The sequence below is a fragment of the Pithys albifrons genome, chromosome 1 (genome assembly GCF_047495875.1).
Source record: "Pithys albifrons albifrons isolate INPA30051 chromosome 1, PitAlb_v1, whole genome shotgun sequence".
NCBI lineage: Eukaryota > Metazoa > Chordata > Aves > Passeriformes > Thamnophilidae > Pithys > Pithys albifrons.
In genome coordinates this window covers 106,391,758-106,412,519 of record NC_092458.1, presented here as the reverse complement: position 1 = coordinate 106,412,519, position 20,762 = coordinate 106,391,758, and the positions used below count along the sequence as shown (strand labels likewise).

Here is a 20,762-nt window from a genome sequence, read left to right as displayed (position 1 = left end):
TTTGAGCATTACTTTTTTATTGCATCTCTTAAAGTGTTCATCCGTAAGTCTGATTGAAGTGTAGAAAGTACTGGTAGCATAACTAAGTGAAGCTTCAAAATGTTTCTCATTAAGAAGTTGTGGAGTTGAGTCTCTGAAGTTCCTGGGTGTCGGCAGCTCATACTGACATCAGTGACAATTGTCTAAAACATGTCTAAAAACATGTGAAAATTGGATTACAGAGGAGGGACTGACTTTTTATGTTAAAAGAAGCGCATGCAAATGTCTAAAAGGGGGTGGCTGACAATGGAGGTAGGTAGAGGCAATGAGACACCCTCAGTCATGGAGTGCTTACTAGAATAGCTGAAAGGGGATGGATAGCTGGGTAGGGTAAAGAAAGGAATAACTGATAAAGAAGGAAACCTAAGAAGGAAGAAAGGGAAGGTCTCATACAGATGCAATTGTCTGGTTTGAGTTGTTTTACCCCATACAGCCAATGTGTGTGCTCTTATTCTGTTTCTGTGTATTTGTAGTTTAACTGAAAGTTAGCTTTTCTTTTTAAAGATAGGGTAAATAGAGGAATGAGTACAGATACTGTAACTTATCTAGTGAAAACTAATCATAGAATCATAGAATCGATTGGGTTGGAAAAGACCTCCAAGACCATCAGGTCCAACCCTTGGTCCAACTCCAGTCCATTTACCAGATCATGGCACTCAGTGCCACGTCCAATCTCAGTTTAAAAACCTCCAGGGATGGAGAATTCACCCCCTCTCTGGGCAGCCCATTCCAATGCCTGATTACTCTCTCTATAAAGAATTTTTTTCTGATATCCAGCTTAAATCTCCCCTGGCAGAGCTTAATGTTCTAGTATCAGTAATTCATGTGCATAAACTTTATGAATCCATCTTTTAGGAGATTTATTTTTTTAGGAGTAATTGCTAAATATGTGTATCTTTTGTAAATAATCTGTAGATCTACTGAAAAGTATTCCAATGCACAGAAAACTGTGTGTAAAAATGGAATACAATAGGAGGAAATTTATTTTTAATGTACAAGAAGTAAATTTGGCATAATGTAACTTTTCATTGTCTGGCATTTTGAGAGGAAGCCACTAAAATATTTAATACCCATTTTTAACAAATTACTGTCAGGCTGAAGCACTTTTAGATAAACTAATACTGTTGCTTTTATACTGATGGCTGTTGTACTTTAGGCTGAGTCCATTTTGATCAATCTTCTTCCTACCAATTTCCACAAATGGATACTTACAGAGGAGCGCAAACATTTTGCATGATACTACTCTGATAAAACACTCCTGAGCTTCCAACTACTTTCACCTTGGAGGAGTTTCTTAATCCTTTGCAGTTTGTTTAGTAAAACCCCAGTGGGCCTCTCTTACATGTACTTGTCTTCCTTGAACCTTGTCAACTTCTTGCACCCTTAACGTCCTTTGGATAGGAATTCCATAGTTGTGCCCCCTCTTGCATGAAGAACTGCTAAAGTTTTGTTTGTTTTTTGAACCAGGTTCCCACTAACTTCGTCTGGTGGCCTCCATATGTCCCCTTGTGGACAAGTTGTGGACAAGTTGATTGCTGTTGCAGTTCTATGGTCTGCTGTGCTACTGTCCTAACACCTCGGTGGTCTCTTTTTTTTCCCAGGCTGGCTGCTGAATTGTCACCTGTATAGAATCCGTTCTAACCTCTGATCCACTTTGTTGCTGTTCTCTGGATCTTTCCAGCTCTAGTAGCTTTTTAGCTGGGGAACAAGGAAATTTCTTAAGGCTATGAATTTGACGTGGTATCATGGACAGATACAGGCTCTTTCTCTTGAAGGAGTAGCTCAAATATATGTGATACTTGTATGAGACAAGATGAGAGTTTGTGGGTCAGGTTCAGAGAAGAGGCTGGTAAAGGTTTCATCTTGATTAATCTGTTACAGACTACCTTCCTCAGGATGAGGATGTGGGCAAAGTCTTCTCTAGAGGCAAAGAAGTCTCTGATTATGGTGTGTAGTTTCCATGGGGAACTTTAATAAGCATTCTGACCCTTGCTGGGTCAAACATAACAGGACAAGCACATCAGGTTTCTGGAGATTACCAGGGGCAACTTCTTCACATAAGCACTGATGGGCCAACTAGGGGGGATGCACAGCTGAATCTGCTGTCCCCTAAAATGGGAAAACTGGAGTTGTTGTAGTGTGGGTACTCTTGACTGAAGTGACCATGAAATAGTAGAGTTCAAGATCCTGATGGGAGCAAGGAAGAAGTAGCAGGACCCAGACCTGAGAGTTCAGGAGGGCAGACTTTGTCTTCTTCAGGAAGGTGGTATATGGGATTCCATAGCAGGCAGGTCAGAAGGGTGGATTTGCTCAGGTAGGCTGAGAACATCCCTCATTGCCAGCAGGGTCCTCCATTCTGCTCGTGGGGAACCTGTGGCCAAGCTCCACTGCAGGCAGGCAGCGTGAAGGGTCTGGAACCAGATGGGCCACTGAGGAGGAGATTGGAAATGGCATGAAGGGATTGGTGTTAGGAAAGTGAAAGGTATCTTAGAGTTGATGCCTCGAAGGATGTCTAGGGTAACAAAAGAAAAGCTTTTTGGTGCTACACTGGTCATAGAAAGTTGAGCAAGGAGAGTGTGGTTCTTCTGTGGAATAGAGCAGGTGAGATGCTCAATGCCTTGCTTTGACTTAGTCTTCAGAAGTGAGGTCTCTCTTCAGGCTGGAACAGATGCCCTCTTTTTCTTTCAGAGACTACTTAAGTTGGGTTATGGTTATCTGTTTATTGTTTAACTTAGGGGTTTTTGGTTTTTTTTGTGGTGGCTCTTTTTGGTTGCTTGGTTTTGATTTTTTTAATGGGAATGATCTACTTACCTGCAGGTTACCTGTGGGCAATGCTGTACATAATGAAATAGAAAAACTTCTTTATTTGTTCTATGACTCCCTTCCCACTGAGGTTTTTATGTTCTTAGACCTGTTTCTTTCAGCATCTCGTAATCTAACAGATGTTTGAATTTTATGTTTTACCAGAGATCTTTTTGTACTTCCCTTGTTCACCTCTTCTCCTTTCTTTATTTCATTACATGCATAGCTCTTTTTGCAACAGCAGAAACATTGTCTTAGTGCTGATACAAAGAAACATTTTATTTCCATAAAGATCTTCATGGAGCTAAGATGACTTGGTGTTGTTTTACTTTGTTGTGTAATCAGATTTTACATTCCATAGTAGTCCCAAATCTCAAGATGACTGATTTTATGTGCATGTGCATTTCTGTAAAAGACATTTATACACAGGAAGCTGCAAATGTTTAAATAAATGTTTTCATGGAAACTTGAATTTTTAATTCACTAACTACAGAGATAAGAACAGAGGCCAGAGAATGTAAAAACCTATGCTAGATCTATGATCTCATGTTATTTATACTCAGTCTGCAACTTTATACCTTGAAAACAGATTATAAAGAGACCTGGCTAGTGCTTATGGTCCCCAGCCATACTGTGTGAAAGTCTGTGGCATCTGGAATTATAGTGGTTTGGTCTTAAAAGATAGTGAAATTTCTGGAATTAGGTCTATGGGATATAATTCGAGCAAACCATTGAAAGATTTATAACTTCAGTTGGTTGAAAATTTTGGTTAATAGTATTGTCTATCAGCCAGAATGATTTATGTTACAGACAACCATCCCAGGAAATTTAATGCAGGTTAACTTAGAACATTAGCTAATACCATATTTATTTATCCACAGGGCAGATTGACTACTTGGGTTGCATTGACTGTGTAGAAATATTTTCTTGCTTTCTTTGGGAGTGTTTTGAAACCTGACACATCATATAGGTCAACAATATCTAAATGTTAACTACTGTCAGTCACAATGATATATGGTGTAATATAAGCTAAAACAAAATTGCAAAGAAAGAAGAATGCTCCTATTTAAGGGGTGCTTGTTAAGGAAAAAAAGATTGACGTTTTGACAGTTTCCTTATACAGTGAATGTTGTTTTTTATAGGCACCAATTAACTGACTTAGTCAAATGCAGTCAGAAATGGTTTGTTGTATTAGCGTGAAATTCTTTAATAGATGTTTACAGTGAGTGACAGCAAACCCTAACAAGATTCAAATATGGCTTGCAATACTGCTTTTTAACCCATATTTATTTGCGCTGTAGGGTGGTCCCGTGGTGTAAAGGAGAGCACTCTGCACTCCGAATCCCAAGGACCTGAGTTCGACTCTCAGTGGGACCGTCCCCTGGCAGTTCAAGCCTCCCTCCCATCCGATCCCGTCAGATCTCGGATGCTCAGCAGGGTCAGCCCTGGTTAGTACCGGGTGCTGTGACAGTCCCGAGGACTTCACTGTCACTGTCCAAGCTCGCTCGGCCATGGCAGATGGACCTTAGGAGTTAAACGGTGGGGCCAGTTCTGCACACGCTGTGCCTCACCTAAAAAATCCACTGTGCAGGCTGGAAGGGCACGTGGGGAGAGCCCTGCCCAAATCTTCCTTCGCAAAGTCTGGCCATACATATTTGTGCTGCAGAGAAATTTGCACATGTGGAAGTCATCCTCTTCCGCAGGGGAAGAGGGGAGTCTCTCTTCAGGGAGCCTCAAAACAAAGTTTTGCTTTCAACAGTTATATTCAGCATCATTAGAGTGAACAGTAATACTTTTGCCACAGTGTAGCTTCTGCAAATCTGCCCTGCTGCTGCAAACTATTGGCTCGATAATAGCTTGTATTTAAAAACTGAGTCCCCAAGACAATATGTCAAAGACAAACTACATTAAAGTATGCTTGTTTCTTCCTTACCTCCCAAGAAGTGAATTAAGTTCCTCAATGAGTTTCCTTCCTCCTCTTGAACTTGTAATAAATCTGTGTTTTTCACAAGAGTTCACCCATGCAGACTTTTGCTACTGTTTAGTTAGATTAAGGATGCCTAACAATCCCTAAATCTTGAATCTTTAGAGTATTTCAGAAGGTTGTTTTGTGTGTTGTTGTTTGTTCTTCTTTTTAAATTCTCATTGTTGTGACTGCATATGTCTGCTCTTGAAATAGAATTTAGGATACCAAGTTCTTTAAAGAAACAAAACAGGAATATAGCACTATGTTTTTACTTCTTTGCAGTAGATTTTAGTGACTCCCTTGTGAAAAGGTAACTTCACAGTTTTCCTTGGCTGTAAGTTTATAGTCTGAAAGTGGCTTATAAATAATGGATTTATTGAGTCTGTGAAGCAGCTCCTTTGTGTCATGCTGAGCATGAGTTAAGTCTTTGCAGGACATGAAATGCAGAAGGTGGGTGAGTCACAGGATACAGATGTGCTGTTGGAATCATATCTTAGGCTTGCTGCCTGTACAGGTTGTCTCCCAGATGTTTTGTTTTAAGACATTGCATGAGAGTTTTTGTTGTGTGTGAGAAGCAGGACTTGCTTCTTGGAAAAGGTGTCATGGGAGATACCAGGTAGTTGGTTGTTGAGTGATTTTGTCCATTCAGTGAGCTAAGACAAATTTTTGATGGACGGAAGAAAATGTGTGGGGAATCAATGAAAATTGTGCTGCAAGTGCTGCTCTGTTCTTTCTTCACCAGTCCCGTGGCTAAAGTACTAAGTGCAGTGTTTTCCTGGGTCTCATGACTTCCAGAGGGCCTGTCTGGATTAGCCACTCCCTTTAAAAAATGAGGTATCCCAACAGGACAGCTGGGGTTTGGCATCTCCACACTCTTTTCTCTGGGAGTCTGTCAGGATCTGGTTAGTCATTAAAAAATGAGACTTTTTGGTTTTTTCCTTCCCCAAAAGTACATAGCATGTAGAACAAAGAATTCACAAACTACTGTCTTACAAGCATGAATCTCCATGGTTGCTCTTTGACTTTTATTTTGAGGGTCTCTACCACCACTTGTGGCATTTTAGTCTCTTGCATTGTGTTTGGGAGCAGCCTTCTTGCTTTCCTGATGTCAGTACATGGGGGTTTGGATCTCCTTCGATCCGAAGCTTCTAATTCTGGGAAAAAGTGAGGCAGCTTGGTGGGTGAGAATGAAGCAAATATTTTCTTCCCAGTTGGTGGCTCAGCTATTGTTCTTACCCTCTTTGAAGCAGCCTAGCACAAGTATCTATCTTTTTGCATTATTTTATATATTTTATTTGTCATGATGAGTGGAAAGAATTGGGATGGATGATATGGTAGTGCATTAATACAAAAAAATCCTAAGATTATATCATAAAAGTTGCATACCTGTATATGTACACACTGTACATGACTCCCGTGCTTCCCTGGGCATTTAGGGGAAAGTTGCATGCTGAAGAACATCCAGTGCTTAATCCCTGTTTGATTTAAAATGGTCATTGCTGTAATATTTTCTTTCCACTGTTTTCACTGTAGAATGGCCTGGGACAGGTGTTGGTGGGGGATATATGATATAAACTGTTCTGTAGAGTTTCATGGACACAGGAATAATAATGTTGGAAATCTAGTTTCTTGCTTCCCATCCCTCTGTCACTCCTTCTGTCCCCCTGTAATAATTGACTTTCACCACAGCTTCTCTGGGCAACTTGTGTCAGTGCCTGTAATAATTGACTTCTCACTTCCAAGTTCAGTCATTCTATAATATTTACTAACAGGATACTCTTTTCCCTGCTTTTTATTCTTCTGTGGTATCCAGTTCCCTCAGGTTGCTTCTGTGATTTTCAAACTCTTTCCTTATATTTAGCGATATATAATATTGCAAAAATATCTATTGTGAAGATTTGGAAAGCTTTAATGGATGATGGCTGTAGCTTTTACTCATAAATAGTTGCTCATTTAAGTAAAATAAAGGATACAGGGTAAGTACTGGGTTGCAATCCTGTATGTAGTTCCTAGGTGTAGAAAGGCATTGCATTGTTTAGGTGTGTTGCTGAAATTTGTATCACACATTTCATTTACGTAAGAAGTTGAAAACTGTAACCATGTAAGGAAATGTTGGCTGTTATTTTATGTCCTAACAGATTTTTTTTATTGCTTTGACCATATAATAGAGGGGTGGTTGAATGGCATTTTTTAGTGTGTGCCAAGACACAAGCGTGAAGTGAATTCTTCTGCGCACATATCATACTTAACTGTCTTCTGAATTGCAGTAATGTTCTGAGTTTGTTGCTATAAACAAGTAAATGTTCTCTAAATGAAGGCTGGTAATACCATGGTGAGCTGTTTGTTTAAAATGTTGACTTAACTCACATCTGCTAGCAGTCTTAGGTTAGTTTGACTTTCTAGATAAAACAATATGCCAGCTGTTTTCCATCTTCTTCCATGTTACACCTCAGCCTTTTGGAAATGCAAAACCTGACTGCTTAAAACTGAATTTTATACCTTGGTTATCAGCAGTTTGTCAGTGCTGATTGGTTGTCTGTTTGTAAATAAAAATGTTCTTTTAGAGGTGCTTTCCAAAGCTTTTGAGATACGGGTTTGAATCTCTCTGACTTTGAAATTGCTAAATGTTTCACTGATCCCTATCACAGTCCTTGTGGAGTGGTTCTGCTGAAATTCGGCCATGAGACAGTGTCCTATCTGTCTGTAGGAGTCTTTGTTTCAGAGGCAGAGAGAAGAAACTCCTGTTCCTATATATTCACAATGAAGTTTGAACAGGAACTTGCTCAAGTCCCAGTTTTGAAGCTGCTTGCTTTACTTCCCTTCTGCCTTCCTTACATGCAGTTTTCTAAAGGATGCCGGAAAGGCTTTGGACTGTGCCAAATCCTCAGTGTAAAGAAGAGCTATCATGGATGTGTTTTGGGTGACTTGCTAATTTTCTTAATGCCTGTCATTAGTCTCTATGCTGGAAACAGGATTTGCCACTTACCATGAATAAAACATGCCCGAGTGGAGTAGGAGGCAACCCTTGTGTGAGTTATAAGGAGAAGTAGGGTGGAAGGGAGCAAACTGCTTAGCAGGGCACCCAACAGTGGCAACAAACAGCCTCTTCATGTACTTCATTGTGAGAAAAGTAAGTTCAGAATGTAAACCAAAAGGGAAAAAGGAAATTGATAAATAGATAAAGTGGGGAAGGCCTTAAGAGAGAAATGATTCTCCCAGATTAGAATCATAGAAAGGCTCAGGTTGAGAAGGGACTTTGAGGATGATCCATTCCAACCCCCTGCCATGGGCACTTACACCTTTCAGTAAGACCAGGTTACTCAAAGCCCCAACCAACGTGGCCTTAAAGTGTTCCAGGGATGGGGCACCACAGCTTCTCTGGGCAACTTGTGTCAGTGCCTCACAGTAAAGAACTTTTTCCTAATATCTAGTCTAAACCTACTCACTTTGTCTGAAGCAATTTCCCCTTCTCCCGTCACTGCATGCCCTTGCAAAAAGCCTCTCTCACTCTTCCGTGTAGGCTCCATTCAGGTACTGGAAGATGACAATTAGGTCACCCTGAAGTCATCTCTCTTCCAGTCTGAACAAACCCAATTCTCTCAAAATATAAGGATATAGAGTCCAAAAAACTTGAAAGTTGGAGATTATGTGACTTAATTGTCAATGAAGTTGCTTATGTTTTTGCAATATGGAGCTTTGGACACTAATAGTCAATTTGAGATGTGCAGGAATTTTAAATTACTACTAATAATACTTTTACTTTGAACCCTTAGGACTTCAAATATTGATAACTAGTAAATTTCAAGTTCTTAATGCTATTAGAAGATACATATGACAATGCATGCAGGTAGGATCATGCATCCCATACTTCTGTAGTTTTCTTTGATTTGGATTATTACCAGGAAAAAAATCAACCCCAATAATGGTCAATCTACCCCACTAAAACTAGCTCTATGTACCATAAAAACCAAAATTGTTTATACAGTGAGGTGAGAACATCATTCTAATTTGTCATGTTGGCAGAGACAAACTCTTCCAAATAATACACTGACATAGAGCTCTATTTTTGCTTTTTATTTTTAGGACAGTAATAATGTAGTCCTTATTTAAGATTGCTCTCTACTTGCTATACAAAATGAAGGTAGATATAGTCCCTGCTTTATGTCTTTAAAATCTGAATAAATATCAAATTAGAAGTGCCGAAAAGGTCCCAGATGACTAAACAAGGCAAATGGGTGTTGTGAGGTTTCAATATGTAGGCTTTCAATTTACACAAGATCATGTTTTAGCTAAATGGTAGTACCCGAAGGAATTTGTTTAGGAGCTCTGTAGCAATGCCTTCTATTTCCCTGTCAAAGCTCTCCTAGTAATATATATTTAGTTTTTGGTTTTCTCCATTTCTGTCCTCTTTTCCTCTCTCCTTTCTTCCTTCCGTCCTTCCAAGCTTAACCTTTGTGAATTGAATGGGAAGCTGACTGTGTTCATGGTGTTATGAACTTAAGGTTTTCATGTAAACTTGTATAAAGGTGTTCCCTACTAGAAGTTCCCCAGTTCTTGTGCAAAATGTTTTGCCTTTTCTTTTTGTTTTTTTGGTCTCCATCCTGGAAAAAAAAATACAGAATTGTTACTCAAAGAAAACAAGATGTTTTCATCAGTCAGTTAGTGAAACAGCTGTTTTAATGCCCTGTGCCTATAGAATGTGCAAGAATCCATCAGAGAGCCTGTCTAAATCTTTCTGCTGCAGCTTGGTAGGTCATCTTTTATCTAGACTCAGAAGTACTGCTCTCCTCTCTAACTATTCTTGGTGTCAGTCAACTTACTAGTTTAGGATTCTGCCAATGGTTTTTAAGGACCTGTGTTACATGTTATGTTTTATGGATTTAAAATGCTGAGTTATTTATATTCTTGCACTATTAATGCAGCATCACAGTTCCTGAATGTTAAGAATTAATCCTTTACTCAGGCAATTGAAATTTTGCCAGGGTCCTTATGTTTCATAATCCTATACTTTAAGGAGGGAAAAGGAATAAATAGGGTGTTTTAGGTGAGACCAAGACAACTTTTATTTAGAAATTGTGTTTGGACTCTATGTGGGTAAACATTATTCAGAAAAGTTAATGCTTTAGTATCTTGTAGTCTTGAAGCTACAACTCCTACCTAGTTCTGCCTGACATGATAGAAAGTATGTCTACATCGTCACCACCTATGGCAGGGGACAGCCACAATGTCTGTTGTCATTCACTGTTGTTAATGTGAATGATCTAATCTGACTCTGGATTTCTGTTGTTGTTTATTCTCATTTCTCTTTTACTGTCTTGTTCACCTCCCCCATATTGACATAATAGGAGGCAGGTATTCTAAAAATCTGTTGATTTTCGTGGTAATTTGAATTGGAGTAACTTATCTCAGCCTTAGCTTGGTCATGTTTCCAGATGACAGATTTTAAATAGGTTTAAATACACCAGGGGTTAAAAATAAAAACAACAAGCCACAAAGCCACCTTTTAGAGAGTTTTCCTTGCATGCATAAATTTTGCATGCTTGGTAAATTGTAAACATATTAGATCAAGGCCAGTAGATATGACGTATTCACCTTTTAGATCCAGCCTGTTTTCTTGCACTGGGGCTCTGGACACCTTTCTGCAGCTGAATCCAAGTGGGTAAGAGGTGAAGTGCTGCTCCATGTGAAGTGTTTGGAAGGGCAGAGCTTCAGGCTGGGGCCAGTCAGTGGCACTCGGGCCAGGGACAGTCTCTGCTCTGTCTCTGCTGTGTCTTTCCTGGTGTCTGCAGAGGAGGTACCACTTACCTGGGTGCAGGGAGCCTGGAAAAAGATGGCTTAGCAAACTGGAAATGGTTTGCTTTCCTGTTTGTGAAGCACTGGGGTGGTTGGCCATGGGAGGGCTGGGCTTACATGATCTCATTTATGGCTCTTTGGCTCAGGAAGAACTGTAAGCTCCTCACTGAGGTACTTCAGGCACAAAAATTGGTTGATCTCAGCACCTGTTCCACTGGGAAAATTACCTTTTTCTTAATGAAATTTTCCTGAAGTTGATGTAGCTCAGGACAGAAAAGCTTCAGCATGGCACTGTCCTTTGTATTAGTGCTGTTGGCAGTAGATTAACTGGGAGGGTCTGCTGCATCTCAGTACATTCATACACAGAGTAAGCTGTTCTGGAGAGAAGTTTAATAACTGAATGTCTTGCATAAGAAATCTAGAGTAGAACTAAGCTGAAGAAGAAAAGAGCATATTGGACAATCCTTTTAATTATTCTCAGCAGATTCCACAAATAATTTTGTTCAGGTTTGTGAAAAAGCAGAGAGTTATGTATTCAGTTTAGACTTCTGGAGGAAAGAAATAGTTTTTATGAAAAACTTGTGGATTGAATGCTGGGCAAAAATGGTAAACTCAAGTAGAGTTTTCTCTACGTAATTTGTGTATTTGTGTTATGAAATTGGCCTTCTCAGCTGCTTGGCATTTTGATGGCACTTGGATTAGTCATGGAGAAAATTCAGCCTTTGGACATTGTATTTCAACAGCTGGTTTATTTTGTATGTAAGGCATTGCTATGTTTTGCTTGATGAAGAGCCCACCAGTGGAATGCTGTTACATCATGAGATATAACTTCAATTAGTATCAGCTTCTAGAATGACACTTTAATTAAATATTAACATTTTCTCTGCTTTGAGTAAGTAAACAAAGGACTCTGTTTTAATCTCCCTTCTCTGAAATGATGGATAAAAGGGGAACATGTGTGTGGAACAGCAAAACAGAAAACAAAGTTTGGCTACTCAATTATCAGCTTTGATTTAGAAAGCTCAGAAAGTATTTTTTGGTTGAGGTTTTTGATTTTCTTTTTTAAAATTATTTTATTTTTAAATCTAAAAAAGTTAGGAAAGACAACTCTAGACTTTCTGTTTTGCTGGGGATGCTGTATACTGTGGAGTATGGAAAAAGGTTAAACTCTGTACAAGCTCTTTTACAAGGAGAGTCAGGAACATGGGAATTTTTCAAAAACTCCTTTTTTGTTTTTCCTTCCACTATGTTCTAAAGTATTAGAATAAATGCAGAACCTCTTCACAGTTCGAGTTTCACTTTCTTGGTACTGTGGGATTGAAATCCTATTAAGCTGTTGTGGTCTGTGACTTAAGTCTTTACTTGTGTAGGACAAGTTGCAGGGTCAAAATCTATTGCTGAGGTAGGTAAGCTCTGCCTTTTAAAAATAAATAGCTAATATGTGGTGAGGTGGGGGAAGAGTTAATTATGATTTTAAACCCAAAATGGTATGAACAGGAGGGCATATCTTTCCCGTGCTTCTCTGATAAGCATGTTTAAAATAATTCAGACTTTTTCTGCTACCCTGTCTTCCTCAAAATGCTGTTCTGTCGGGATGAAGTGAATTTTGGTTAAGATGCTTTCTGCATGTACAGAAAAGCAGAGATGCAGCTTCAAAAGTGCCCAGGACTCCAGTTCTCAGCCGCTGCTTTGGACTTTTAGTTTTTGCAACCCAGAGTTGTCTTGTTCTTTTACTCTCTTGGCTCCAGGTTCAATGTTACGCCGTGCAGTTCTTTGTGGGTGTGCCTGTAGACACTTGTTTTCTGTCTTAGTGTCTGTAAAACAGGAATGTTATCAGTTCTTTACTGCAGAGCTGTATAACCCAATCTCTTATTCAATGTACATCCCTCAAATCCTATAATAATGAGAGGAGTGGACAGAATGCAAAAAGTACAGCAAAATACAAGTGGAATTAAGTTGTGTATACAGAGATGTATCCTCTCTGCACGGAGAAAACAGATGATGGAGAGCCTACAAGATGAATTTTAGGGGTCTAAACAGGCTTTCATTTCAATTTGAAAACTGATAGTTTTACAATTAATAAAATTCTTACTGTAAAAATAATTTGCCTATGACCCAAACCTAGTGTACCTTTTATGTGATTAAATGCAAGGAATTTTTTTTTTTATTATGATGTTGTCTTGGCAAAAATAATTGTATTCTGGTGAAAATAGGTCTAGTAAACTTAAGAGAAATAATCTGCCTTCTGAAATGAACCATTAGCATTGCATGAGTTTAACGCTCCATTTCTTTTGCTTATTTGGAAGAACTTTGTACTGTTTGTAAAGTGCTTAAAGATTTTCTTAATTTTTCTCTTTTCAGTCATTATTTAATCTACTGGAGTTTCGAAGACTAGTTCTGAATTTCAATCCTCCCGCAAATGCGCAAGACTTGCCTCGAAACCAAAAGGTAAAATGAGAAGCTGGCTTCCCCTCGTGGCTAAGGGCATTTCTCTCTTATATTTGAATCTTGCACTGTTCTCTAGCTCAAATTAGCATGGATTTTAAAGGTGCCAATTAATTGTCCTTTGAGCTTCCTGTTGTGGATCTTACATAGATGACACCAGCCTCACAATGGAGCGTGGGGCAGGTTGTTCGAGAGGCAGAGTGTTTCTCATGTGAATGAAGCTTGTCTTAGCAAACATCTTATTCCAGTTCCCTTACACTCATGATTGAGATCTGGCTTTCGGTTATGAGCTTATCATCTCTTCTGGCCTTTCATGAGGTGATTGTAAGCATAAATTTTCTCAAGTGTATCCTGGTACTTTCATAGGACTGAGGAGTGAAGGACCTTGAGCTCAGGTTTCTTCTGACTTCAGAACAGCAAGGAGGAATGGTCATGGACTGAGGGACAAACATCAATTTTTCCTCCTTCATAGACACCCTCTGAGGAGAGATACATGAGGGCCCCTTGGTTTCCATGCTATGAATTGGAAAGGTAGAGATGGGAAAAAGAAGTCACTGTATGAAGTGTGGAGACACTTGGTACCATTATTTTTAGCAGTTGCTTACAGAGCAGTGAATTTTTGCATATCCAGAAATAAAAATCATAGAATGGTTTAGGTCAATAGGAACCATAAAGATAATCTAGTTCCAATCCCTGTGCTTTGGGCAGGAACATCTTCCACTAGACCACGTTGCTCAGAGCTGCATTCAGCCTGGGCCTGGCCTTGAGCATTTACAGGGATGGGGCATCCAGGACTTCTCCGGGCAACCTGTTCCAGTATCTCACCACCCTCACAGTAAATTACACTATTGCCTGTTGCCCCTTGCTTTCAGATTTAAAAAAGAGAGTGTGTTGCCAGCCTGTTCTTAATTGTTTGTCACTTCAGGCTTGACTGGAATGTTCACTAGCAAAAGCAAGAGCTGTAATTAGAACAGCAAAGGAAAACAGATAAAGAGAAGACAGTGCCCATTTTCTAAACCTCTGGATATACACCCTGGAAGGGAAGTTGAATGTTCAGTCAGAACTGTCTCATGTCTCCCCTGCCTCGTTCCCTTCCTCCTTCCCTTACAGTCAAACAGCAAGGACTCACTTCTTTTTTTGGTAGGACAGCATGTTTGCATTATGTCATGAAATGGTGTGAAAATATAACATGTTGGGAACGTGACACAAGGTAGGGACAGGGCAGTGTATTCTACTATGAAAGATAAATCATGCTTTACCAAAGAGTTATACTTTTTTTTTATTTTAGATTGACTTTCTGCCTAGTATTTAATTAATCATCATATAATTTGTTTTAGTAGTGTCGTCCAGTACTCAGAGTTCTTTACCTTCATTTTTCAGGGTATAATAAGCAGTAGGTAACTAAGAAGTGGTATGAAATAGCTAATTACAAGCTGTTGTCTTGAAAAACATCTTGCCTAAGCATTGACACTTGCAGCTGAATGCCTTTAGCAAAGTACTATTTTTCAGTAATTCTGACCCTGTAAGAAAATACTAAGGCTGTGTGAAATGGTGTGACACTGGGCAAGGGTATGGATTTGCACAGAAACCTTGCTATCTTCAGGCCTGCCAGTAAGAATCTCTGGTAGTTTGTGCCCTCTCCTTTGTTAACTTTAATTCTAGGATAAAATAGCATGTCAATTGGTGTACTCATCTGTCTTATCTACAGCTGAAAAAGAACTGGAAGAGTTTAGAAAAAGAGATCACTTCACTGATTCGAATTTTGGCAAATAGAATAAATAAGCATGGATGTCCCCAAATATGATGTTTTTATTTCTTTACAAGTGGAGGCAAATTGATTTCAAGTTGTAGTACAAATTACCAGTTGACAAAAGTAAAAACTTAAAAAAATAAAAAAAAAGCCCTGGAATTTACTTCCATCTGCTTACTTGTTTTAAAACTATTTTGACTTAATTTGGAGTTTGTTTTTATTTTTATTCTAGTTTTAATAATGATACGTGACTGATATTCTCTAGGATCAAATTTCCTTATTAATAAAGACCAAGTTTTAATAATCTCCAGATTTCGAATACTTTGGTTGTTCTTCCATTTGGTAGGACTTACTTAACATGACAATCTCTTGATTTAGAATTCAAGTATGTGGTTGTACTTCAGGGAATGTTGCATGGAAGGGTGTTTGGTCTTTGCCATCAATTTATTGAATCCAAATGCTATGAATGATTTGGCACATAAGATTTTTAATCAAGAGGTCATTGGTATAGATTTTAACTTTAAAAAAAATCCCAAACAACAGCCTCACCCCATCTGCCTCAGCTAATTGGGCTTTGTTTTTCTGAATTCGGGCATATCTTCAACATCTCCAGTCTGGTTTTGTTCTTTCTAATTTGAAATTAATTTTTCTTCCATTATTTCCATTGGTGACACAGATACAGTTCTCTGTAGTTACTGCAGCTTCTTTGCTCTCCCAGTTCTCTTACCTCTTGCTGTCACATGAACAGATCTTTTTGCTGTACACAGTGAGACCAGCTAAATATTCGACGTCAGTGATATCTTCAGGAAACATTTTTATTATCAGAGGAAACGGGTTATTGTGCTACAGGTTAGCACATCTTTCCACCTGTTTTGATATTGTTCTCAATATTATCATTATGTCATTGTCCAGGCAAGCTGATTGACCATAACAAATGTTTGGTATGTATTAAATATGCAAACTGCTTTAGCAGCATTTATAATCATAAATTATTACAACATGTATTAAGAAACTACTTTTGCAGGCATGATAGGCAATTAGAGAATGTTTTAGATTATGAACTTTCCATACAGTTTTGAGTTCAAAACTCATTTTTTGTTTTATATTACTGTACCTACAGTGTCCTTTAAAGTGTAGAGCTGTATGCTGTGCTGTGATCACTTTGTTAGTCCTTTTATTTTACTGTGCAAGTCCCTCATGGAACTGTATACCTTCTCTTGGGAAGTGGCCCATGTTCTTGTGAAGATTTTAGGCTTTGTACAGTCAGAATCTCTGTTTGTTGTGGTAATTCCCACATAATCTGGTGAAGGGTCATGCCTAATGCATTAAATCAAGCTTTTTCAAAAAACAACAAGGATTTTTCTAGTTTTAGAGAACTTTGATAGCCTTTATAAAGGTATTTGTTCTGAGTAATCCTACTGACATGGGTAGCCAGTTACTCAACCTAAAACTTCAAGTGTGCTTAAAAACCCATCCAAGTTAGTAGTGTAAGTTTGGGTAATGCAACAATACTGCCTCTATACTTCAGATAAAAAAAAAAGAAGGTAAAATCTAGAGTATTCTGTGGTTAATAATTTATATTACACATATGAATTATCAGTGGTATTGAAGCCTCTTGATAAAATATATCTGTATCTAAAAGTTAAAATTCTGTTCATTTTAAAAAATCACTGTATATAATAGTAAGAAAAATACCACTTTTGTTTCCCTGTTTTGTTGTTAAATAGTTCTTTTAATATCTAAATGGAGGCTTTTTTTTTTTTTAAATTAGGATGATTTAATGCGGAATTGTTAGAGTGGCACTTGATGAAGTTTTCAGCCTTTTCTGCGAGCCGTGTTTATGACTGGCAGGTGTTTTACAAGGTGGACTATAAGAGCAAGTTAAACTCAGAGATTTTTGTGACTAGAAGTATTTTTTTTAGGTATTAGGCAGAACATGCTCCAATTCACTGCACAATTTTTAAAGCTGAAGTAAAACAGACTTTATGTATAAAAAGCTTTCTCCATACTGGATTGACACAGGAGTGACTAAACAAGTGTGCTGTTTGATGAGCATGTGAAATAGTTTGTCATCAAGTACTTCCAGTAGGACAAGCATTTGAAGTCTGTGTTGCCTTTGAATGATACTTTGTTCTAAATACAAGTGGATATGACATGGGTTTTAATTTCACAAGTATTTGTCAGCTATCTACTCAGGAGTATGAGTGATATCCAATCTCCACAGCACTGGTAACTTGTGGTTTAATCTGTGGTGTGAAGGATTTGTGTTTCATTTGCTTTTCATTATACAGGCTGAAGGTATCTGGAAACCAGAAAAAGAATGCCATAGTCCTATGAACTGTACTTCAAATAATATCTACAAAGAAGAACAGGCTATTTTTTTTACTTCTGTCAAGAGAAATAATATTTATGTGCACTTTATAAATTTAGTCTTCAGTAAAAAATAAGCTTAAGAAGGTACTGGATAGTATGTAGGCTCATAAGAAATTCTGCTAGAGGTGTAGAGGAATACTAATTTCAATAAAACCAATGCATATAATTGCAGTGTATTAGATAAGGCTTTGTAAGTCTTAAGAGAAATGTTTCTGTCTCAGATGAATCTTGGTTTGTCCAGTTGTCAGTTTATTCCCTATTTCAAGACAAACAGCATCATCTATATATCATTTCAGGGAGCTTTTAGTTTCTGAAATGCCGTTTTCTTCCTAGAGAACTACATTATTTCATAAAACTGACAAGCAAAAGGCATGCAACACTACCCTGTGGTACTATAAGTGAGCTTATATATTATTGTGATGATTGGCAAGTTATACATTTATTTTATTGGGTAACATTTCTGTAAAGTAGATTTTTGTTATAACTTTAAAATAATTTTGATTCTTCTAATACAGGAGCATAGGAATCTGCCTTTCATGCGTGAATTGAGGTACCTGTTTGCACTTCTAGTTGGTTCAAAGAGAAAATACGTCGATCCATCAAGAGCAGTTGAAATCCTTAAAGATGCTTTTAAATCAAATGATTCCCAACAGGTAATTTCTGTGTATTTTCAATCAAGCTTATGCATGTTTTCATATGGTTATCTGGGGCCATCTGGCAGTAGGAAATACATACAGTGGGAAAAAAAAATTAAAAATGTTCACAGAAAAGAAACTTGTAATTATCACAGGTTTTGAGCATTTCCTCTAATATGTGATTTCTAGTTACTTCTATTAGGAAAATTAATAAGTATTCTAGACATCATGACTATTTCATTGAGTGCACTTTTTTCCTATTATTTTAGAAATTTTCTAATAGTTCCACATTCTTGCTTTTAGGGTTTTAGTTCTAATTCTGAGGTTTTTGAGAGAGTGTTATCTGCTCTAACAGTATATCCAGGGCTGGTACAGTCCTGTTATACTGTTTGTGTAGATATTGGTTGGGAGGATCCAAATACTCATGTTCAGGATTCCTACCTAAATCATAGTGAGTATATTCTGCTTTTCTGAAAAACACTTTGTTTCTTTAGATGCTTTATTTTCTCACGAGATTATGTGGCTGAGGTGCTTAATTACAGCACATGCCAAATTTAGTGCTTGATGAAAGTAATATTAGTCACCACTCGTTAGATACCAAAGGGTTTGAACAATGGGATTCATAAGATGCCTTTGGACTAGCATGGTGTGAAAGCCGAGCCCAAGTAATAAGGATCACAGGACAGTGTCACAGCTGAGGAACACCAGAGTCACTCAGAAAAAAAAAACAATCATGGCATAGTCTTAGACACAGTGTGATTTTGAAACAGGGGAATACTGCTATAGTGATCCTGTAAAAATGACACTTCATTGCATTCTGTTTCATATATCCTATGTTTCTATGATATGTGAACATACACTGATAATTTTGTATTTTTTAACAGCAAGACGTTAGTGAATTTACACACAAATTATTAGATTGGCTAGAAGATGCCTTCCAAATTAAAGCTGAAGAAGAGAGGTAAGATTTTTTTTTCTAGCTCTGCATGTTGAACATCTGCATCAGAAAGAAGCAAATAACCAAAAATCCACTTTTCTGTATGGCTGAAAAAGACCCAGCTCTGTAGCTCACTTTAGTTCAAGTGTGGGTTTTTTTCCATACATGGCAATACCTTGGATTTTTCTGTCAATTGTCTTTTTTTACCCTTTTATTTCCTGTTAGAAATCCAGCTCAAAGCATGTAAAGAATAGAGATGTGTTTTGTACATAATCAGTCAGGCCCTTTTCATTTGAATGCAGTTTTGCTTTTCAATCCTGTAGTTAAAATACTTCAAAACTTTGCTCCTGTTTCTCATCTCAGAAGTAAATACTCATTGTTTGTATGAGTGTACATCTGTAGACTGTCTTTTGAATACATAATTTTTTCTAGAGCGTTGCAGGAAATAGCTTTTGTGAGGGTTTTGTACAATTTAACCGTGAATAGTCTGGTTTATGTAGCTTTTCCTAGAATAAGGCACTTCTGAAACTTAATTTTCAGAATATACTTAACACTGAAAGTATCTGAATCATTGTTATTGTCATTAGAGAAAAGTACAAATATAAATTAACAGTACCTGGATAAAATAGGCAGGATTTCCATAATGATTCAAAATAATCTGTTCATAGTTTAATAAAAGTTCATCGCTTTGTGCTTGATTTTTTTTTTTCTTTTTTTCCCCACTAATGCGCTTTGTGTCTTTTAGGGATGGAGAGAAACCAAAGAACCCAATGGTGGAGTTGTTTTATGGACGATTTCTAGCAGTGGGTGTACTTGAAGGTATGAGTCTGAATATCCTTGGGCATCTGTGGTTGTGTCTGTTCAGTGGTTGTCCAAGTACATGGTTAACGATGCAGTTGTAGGATTTAGGTACTTCTGCAGAAGCACATTTGGAGAATACAAGCACAGTCTGTGAAAAATGGTTTGTCCTGGAACTATGAGACTGAAGGTGAGCTGCAGGGATCCAGAAAGACTGTTTTGACAACCTTGAGGAGCTCAGTGTATATTTATGTTCTCAGGGGCACAGAAGTTTGGGTGAGATACTGAGAGAAAATGCTTGGAAGAAATTATCAGGCCACTTTAGCCACTTACTAATTGTGTACAGAAGGCATGTTACTGTATTTCACTGAGCTAGTCTCTCACACTCATATTCATTTAATGCAATGTAAAATTCAGTTACTGCATCTTCCTCTGCACAATTTCTTGTATGGAAAACTCACCCTCCCAAAAGGCACAGTTTGCTGAAAACAAGTCAGTGGAAAACTGCTCAAAGGCGGTGTTGGAGGGAGTGCTAAGGAGGAAGAGACTGTACAAGCAGCTTCCCTTTATCTTATTTGTATTAGAACTGTGGGACTGCAGTGTTCTCTATTTTTAGGAGGCTATGAAAGCCTTCTTGAGTAATTTTAATGTTGGTGATTCTGCCCCCTATCCTAACTTAATGACTGACATTTGAAAGAAGCAGCTGTAGTTTTTAAGTGGCTTCCAGGTTGTTCCTCGACCTTGAATGGTGTATCTTATGATTTGTTTTCAGAATTCAAAACCATTCTGCAGATTTCTTGCCACTAGCTAGCATTATTGCTCCTTTACATTTAACTACTTTGATCCTTTACATTCTTGTTTTAAATGAGGAGCTATGTAGAAATCAAACCAATGGAAAGAAACTAGCAGCTGTAAGGAGACTTGGTCCTGACTTGAGGATGAAATAAATTGAAATTCCAGGTTGAAATTGCTTATCCCCCATATTTCTCTTCACATTCGAGCTTACATCTGTATACACTGTTACCAATTTATAATCTTGTTTTCAAGACAGAAATCATGAATGTTTTCTTCTGTGGTTTATTTTTGCAAAATGTACTTCTACAGAGGGGTCTTTGATACCAGCAATTCATCTGATTTTGTTACTACACTGTACAGTTGTATTCCTAAGCTGCTATTTGCAGGAGAAGGATGATTTTGATTTATATGTATAAAACTTCTCATGTG

The 20,762-nt window shown here is 37.9% G+C and overlaps 1 protein-coding gene across 2 annotated transcripts in view; it reads left to right on the top strand.

Moving 5' to 3' along the window:
* Positions 1-20,762, top strand: part of USP25 (ubiquitin specific peptidase 25) — a 95,376-nt gene that overhangs the window by 44,042 nt on the left and 30,572 nt on the right. For both annotated transcript variants that reach the window (XM_071563138.1, XM_071563128.1), the window contains exons 6-9: positions 12,962-13,048; positions 17,684-17,821; positions 18,688-18,764; positions 19,486-19,559. In XM_071563138.1, the coding sequence (XP_071419239.1) occupies positions 12,962-13,048; positions 17,684-17,821; positions 18,688-18,764; positions 19,486-19,559 (376 nt within the window). The remainder of the gene's footprint in view (positions 1-12,961; positions 13,049-17,683; positions 17,822-18,687; positions 18,765-19,485; positions 19,560-20,762) is intronic.